Consider the following 7105-nt stretch of genomic DNA (forward strand, 5'->3'; position numbering starts at 1 on the left):
TATATATTCTCTTTGGAGGAGAATTAAGAAGAGAAATTGTAAACCTGCCAAGGATGTGCTTTTTTAAAATTTATTTTTATTTTTATTATTTGTGTGTGTGTGTACCGTCAAATCAGATTTGACTGGTACAGGAGGAGGTTGTCCCTCCTTCCCCGGCAGAGCATCTGGTGGATTTGAACCGTGTGCCTCTGGGATTGCAGTGCAGCTTCTTGCCACTAGGTCACCAGAGCTCCCCAAGGATGTGCTTTTAAGGCCACAATTCTTGGCTTGTGATCCGTCTATGAATTTTCATCAGGATTATTTTTTCAAGACTAGACTACAATGTGTTAGACACTCTAGCCCTTTACTTGCTTTGTGAAACTGGATAATCATACTAAAGTTTCTGAACCTCTTCATCTGTAAAATAGAACTAGGATAGGAAAGATACTTACCTCCTACCAATGTCAGAAAGGTTCAGAGAGCTAATATATAATGAGTTTTTTCTTTAAAGACATTGTAGAAAAGTTGAAAAAAAATATGTGAGTTCAAGAGCCGGGTACATCAGTTTCAAACTCAGCCAACCTTTTACTCACTGTATGACCATGGGCAGTCACCCAATCTCTCAGAATCTCAGTTTTCACTCTATAAACAGGAGTGAGTGTTAAGAGAATGACCCAGTTCTAGTATTTAATATACAGTAATAATTATTATTATTCTGATCTTTGTGTAATATTGATTATTCAAGAGAAATGGAGTTTACAATGTAGTTGGTCTTAAATAGTTAGTCCCTAATATTTTAAAGGCCTGAGCAAAAGAATACATCTGTGATATAAAATTTTTGTTGTTGTTATGTGCCATCTATTCTTTTCTGACTCATAGCAACCTTATGTACCACAGCTCTGAACCCTGCTCTACCTTGAGCCAATTTTATTGTCTCTGACACAACCACTGCCATAACGCCAGTCACTGAGTCAGTCCACCTCACTCAGGATCTTCCTCTCTTGCACTGACCTTCCACCCTTCTTAAGCATATTGTTCTTCTCCAAGGACTGGTTCCTCCTGGAAACATGCCCAAAGAATGTGAGACAGAACTTCAAAATCTTTGCCTCCAAGGAACAGCCTAATTTCACCCTCTCTAGGACATACCTGTTTGGACTCTTAGCAGTCCATGGTATGTTCAAACATATCGGAGGTCATGAAGATGCTGTGTAATCATATACAGCTGTGTAATCCTTCCAGCAGCCACCACCTCTAGCATCCCATCACTTAAAACTTCAATAAAAACTCTAGAGGAAGTCCTATTGCTAAAATATTGGGGCATTTTAAGTCAATGGAAAGGCATTAAGAGTGCAAACAGGCTTTTCTGTGGACCAGCTCTCTGCCTTTGGGAAACTGATAGCAGTACTATCCACTGTGAATTGCTAAGAGATTTCCATGTTGTTAAGTGCTGTCAAGTCAAGTACAGCGAATAAGGATGACAGAAGAATTGATGCCTTTGAGTTGTGGTGCTGGAAAAGATAGGTAACATCATGATGGTTGGAGAAAAGATTGAAACTTACTTGGATCCACAATTAACACCTTTGGTACCAATAGTCAGGAAATAAGGAGTTGGATGCATTGCACTGGGAAAATCTGCAGTTACTGAGGACTAACAATGTCATTTTGAGGATTAGGGTGCATCTGATTCAGGCCATGGTCCTTCCAATGACTTCCTATGCATCTAAGAGCTGGACAACGATTAAGAATGATAGAAGAAGAATTGATGCCTCTGAGCTGTGGTGTTGGAGAAGAGCACTGAACATCCTATGGATGGCCCAAAGAACAAATAACTATGTCTTGGAGAGGGTGCAGCCAGAATGCTCTTTGGAGGCAAGAATGATGAGTCTTTGCCTTACATACTTTGGACATGTTGCTAGGAGGAGCTATTCCTTGGAGAGGAAGGGTAGGGGGTTAGGAAAGGAGAGGAAGACCCTTGACCAGGTAGATTGACAGAGTGACTGTCACAATGGGTTCTAGTGTCTTAGGAAGTGTGAAGATGGCACAGGGCTCAGATCTGTTCTTTCATAGAGTTGCTATGAGTCATACTAGACTCAACAGCACCTAACAACAGCAACATGGACTGCAAAGAACAAATATATCTGTCCTGGAAAGAGTGAAACCAAGTTGTTCCTTAGAGGTAAAGACTTTGAAGCTCCATCTCACATACTTTGAGCATGTTCCCAGGAGGGACCAGTCCTTGGGGAAAGACATAATGCTTGCAAGGGTAGAGGATTGGCGTGGAAGAGGAAGACTCTGGATTAGATGGATTGGCAGTGTGTCTGAGATGGTGAGCTTGGCTCAGGATAGGATAGGGTTCAGAGTCATTGTTCATACAGTCACTATGAGTCACAATCAACTCAATGGCACATAACAACATGGATGATGATTACACAACATGATCATATAACTGAGGTCACTAAATTCTAAACCTACAAAGAATTGAATTGGCAAATGTTGTGATATAAGTATTTTTGTAATAATTTAAACAATGAAAGACTCACCATCCAGCACACTCCAGACAATTATGGAGCGGTCCTTCAAGCCCACGAACACGTACTTGTCGTCTTTGGAGAAGCAAGCACATTGCACTCCTCGGCAGTAAGAACGCTGCAGAACAGACAAGGTACTCTTGAATGCAGGTCAAAACCTCAGAGATAAGCTCCAAGACATGTGTCCAGGAATCCAGGCTTTTAAGCACCCCATGACAGGTGAATCCAATGGCCACCTGGGAGATGAGTGGCAGGAATCTTCCCAGAACCAATATCACTTCTTGGAAATTTGCTTGAAAGATTTAGACATTGTGCATTTGACAGTGGAAGGATAGGACTTAAGTTCTTCAGTGATCCTAGTTCTACATATATTAGTAAGGCACTGGTGGTTCAGTGGTAGAATTCATGCCTTCTGTGTTGGAGACTCAGGTTCACTTCCCAGAAATACAGCTAAGGCACAACTCCTACTCATCCCTCAGCAGAGACTTTTGTGTTACTTTAACTTCCTAACCCTTCTTAAATGACACCCCTTGCCATTCACGGCCTCCTCATCTTGCCTTGGTCTCCTTCAAAGCCCTTATTATTCCATGACTCATTCTGTAGTTCTTTTTTTTAATTTCATAAACATCTCATTAGTGCTGAAGCTAGGTCTTAGGGGTCATAGGCTAGTCAAGGTAGCAAAACATGAAAATCCATGTCCACATGGACCTCATCATGCCTCCCCTACTAAAATGTGAATCCTAGACATGGGACCCACCACTCATCTGTCAGTTTGTCACACTGTGAAGTCTGTGTGTTTCTATGATGCCTGGATGCTATGTCAGAATTCAAATACTAGCAGGGTCACCCATATGGGACAGATTTAAGTGGAGCTTCTCGACTAAGACAGATTAGGGAAAAGGACCTTACAATCTACTTCTTAAAAGACCATGCAGGGACAACTTTGTGGACAGCAGTGAAACACTGTCTGATGTAGAGCTGGAAAGTGAGCTCCTCAGCTTGGAAGAGACCCAAAACGCAACTGGGGAAGAGTTACTTCTTCAAAGAAGATGATCTTAATGATGTGAGTGGAATAAAGCTGTCAGGATCCTCATTTGCTTAGGTGATACAACTCAAAATAAATAAAAACAGATGTAAATATTCATTACTAATTAGAATATAGAATAAATAAAGTACGAGTCAAGGAAAATTGGTTCATCCTGGAGATGGTGTAACCAGGCTGCTCCTTGGAGGCAAGGATTTTTAAGATCCACCTGACATACTGTGGTCATGTTGCAAGGCAGGACCAGTCCTTGGAGAGGGACATCATACTTGAGAGGGTGGAGGGCAGTGCAAGAGAGGAAGACTCTCAATGAGATGGATTGACTCAGTGACTGGGGTACTGGGGGTAGGTGTGTCAGAGATGATAAGGTTGGCTCAGGATAGAGCAGGGTTTGGAGCAGTTGTACACAGGGTTGCTACGAGTCACAAATGACCTGATGACATATAACAACAACAAAAATTAAATGGAACATTTAAAAATCAATATCCTAGATTTTAGTGAATGGAATTGGACTGATAATGGCCACTTGAATGGGAAAAGTGTTATGATCTACTATGATGGGAATGACAAATGGAAGAGGAATGACATCATATCCATAGGCAAATGAACATTTCAGGATCTGTTCTATCCATGCAGAGATAGGAGATGTTGTTGTTGTTCTTAGGTGCCACTGAGTCGAGTATGACTCAGAGCAACTCTGTGAACATAAGATCTGAAACCAGTCCTGTCCTGAGCCATCCTTACTCTTCCTGACACACAAAAGCCCACGGCAGGAGTCACTTGTCAATCCACCTGGTTGAGGGTCTTCCTCTCCTTCACCAAACCTCTACCCTTCCCAGCATCATGTCCTTCTCCAAGAAATAGCACTTCCTAGCAAATGTCCAAAGTACCTAGCTTCAGCACTAATGAGATGTTTGTGAAATAAAAAAAAAGAAAAGAGAACTACTGAATGAGTCATGGAATAATAAGGGCTTTGAAAGAGACAAAGGCAAGATGAGGAGGCCGTGAGTGGCAAAGGATGTAATTTAAGAAGGCTTAGGAAGTTAAAGTAACACAAAAGTCTCTGCTGAAGGATGAGTAAGGGTTGTGCCTTAACTGCGTTTCTGGGAATTGAACCTGAGTCTCCAACACAGAAGGCATAAATTCTACCATTGAACCACCAGTGCCTTACTAATATTTGTAGAACTAGGATCATTGAAGAAATTAAGTCCTATCCTTCCACTCTCCAATGCACAATGTCTCTAAACCTCTCTAGCAAATTTCCAATCATTCTTGCCTCCAAAGAGCACTCTGGCTGCACCCTCTCCTCTCTAAGACATATCTATTAATTTTCTTGGCTGTCCATAGAATGTTCAGCATTCTTCTCCAATACCACAGCTCAAGGGCATGATTAACTGTATCTGATCTCATTTACAATCAGCTTGGGTGGGAAGCCTCTGTGTGGGCAAACAGGATCTGGTGGGTGGGCCTTGGTATTTAAAAGTCAGTTGGGCCCAAGAGCCACAGGCCCTTCGGCCTGCTCTTGATCATGTTTAGAAAGAATGTTGTTATAAGTGGTGCAGCACTTGTCTGTCAGTTTGCTGTACTGCCATTACTTGGGGTTGCTGTGATGCTGAAATCTTTGCCACTGGTGTGTCAAATTCTAAAAGGGTTTCCCATTGTGAACCGGTTTTGGTGGAGCTCCCTGATTAAGACAGAGTAGGAAGCAGAATGGGCCTTCTACTTCCTAAATAAAAAGCTTTTTAAAATCCTATGAACACTAAACAAAGAGGATAGGATGATATCCACACACTAACAAGGAAGAGCTCTGGTGGCCTAGGGTTAAGAAACTGCACTGCAATCCTAAATGTACATGATTCAAATCCACCAGCTGCTCTGTGGAAGAAAGATGGGCAATCTCCTCTCATGTGATTAATAGCCTCTGAAAACCCACCAAAGGGTCAGCTATGGTTGGTTCTGACTCGATGGTAGTCAACAACAACAAGGAAGACCTTTCAGTATGACTACAATTCAAGTTTACCAACCACTTCAGTGGTACCAAACACTAAAGCCAAAGATGAAGAAGCTGAAGATTTTGATCCAAAATTGAACATGCAATCAAGATGCACAGAGAGTTACTAGTGACTGGACTACAAAAATTAGAAACAAAAGATTGTTAGGTGGAAAAGTATATCCTTGATGATAGAAACAAGGCTAGAGATTGCATGACAGGATTCTGTGTAACCAACTTATTTATTGTAAGCATCTTCTTAACACAATATAAATGATATGCATATATGTGGACCTCATCAAATGGAATACACAGGAATGAATGACAATCTCTCCTGGAGAGAAATGGTGGGGAAGCTTGGTATCAGCAGTCAGAAAAAGGCCACAGGCCAACTGTGGGGTGAACCATCGATTGCTCATATGCAAGTTAAAACGGAAGCGGAGGAAAAACTTAAAAATTCCTCAAGAGGGTGGAAACAGACAGGTAAGGATGTGTGTGTGTGTGTATTAAACATGGGGTTGTACAATTTGATGAGGGGATAAGGAAAATGAGAAGGATCTGGTGTGAAAAACATTTTTTTTAAAAAGAATTGTTCTTTTTTTTTTTTTTAGAAGTTCAATCTGGATATTCTTTTTTATTTTATTTTATTATTTTTGTGTGCATGTACCGTCAAATCAGATCTGACTGGTACAGGAGGAGATTGCCCCTCCTTCCCCGGCAGAGCATCTGGTGGATTTGAACCGTGCGCCTCTGGGATTGTAGTTGCAGCTCCTTGCCACTAGGCCACCAGAGCTCCCCTGAAAAACAACATTTGAACTTTGTAAATAAAGTAGTATAAAAAATGTAAAATAGAATATACATGAATGTATGAAATATAATGTAAATGAAAGATTGTATAAAACAATGTATATGAATGAAATATACTATAAAGGTATTATTATATGAAAATCAATAAAAAAAATTTAAAAATTTCCTCAGGAGCCAAAATACAATCTTGAGAATGTCCTACCTGAGTTTAGAGACCATCCCAAGAACAGAGTTAACACAGGGACACCAAAGACCAAAGGACCCAGTGAGTTTTGGGTTCATATCAAAGATATCATACAAGAAGGAAACAAAAAAGGTCATTTAAAAGACAGGAAAGAGAGAAAAGACAGAAACAGGTGTCAAGAGAGCCCCAGAGTTGTATGAGTCAACAATACCTTTTAAAGACAGGCAGACAGATAGATAGACAGTCAGACAGCAGAAAGAGCTTTTTAGTTGAAGAATAATTTGGAAAAGTATTTTGAGAATGATTGAATGACTTGAATATATTCAATGTCACTGACTTGCACCTGGAAAAAATCAGTGAATTGGTGTCTATTTTGTGGTGTACAACTTAAAAAACTTATCTTAAAAGTTATATGTCCCTAAAAAAAGTTATATGTCACTACAACCAGAAGATAAAATAGATGAATGGAATCTTCTAAGAATCAAATCCCTATGCACATCCCAAAACTTCTCCAACAGGGTAAAAAGGGAAGCCACAGACTGGGAAAAAGTATTTGGTAATGACATATCAGATAA

At 40.5% G+C, this 7105-nt stretch overlaps 1 protein-coding gene across 1 annotated transcript in view; it reads right to left on the reverse strand.

Annotated features, from left to right (window-relative positions):
• The window catches only part of NWD1 (NACHT and WD repeat domain containing 1), a 94364-nt gene that overhangs the window by 789 nt on the left and 86470 nt on the right, over positions 1–7105 (reverse strand). Inside the window, 1 exon segment of the mRNA XM_006898323.1 lies at positions 2520–2625. Coding sequence (XP_006898385.1) covers positions 2520–2625 — 106 coding nt within the window.

This window comes from Elephantulus edwardii, unplaced genomic scaffold, assembly GCF_000299155.1.
Source record: "Elephantulus edwardii isolate Elephantulus edwardi_28Jun2011 unplaced genomic scaffold, EleEdw1.0 scaffold00226, whole genome shotgun sequence".
Lineage (NCBI taxonomy): Eukaryota > Metazoa > Chordata > Mammalia > Macroscelidea > Macroscelididae > Elephantulus > Elephantulus edwardii.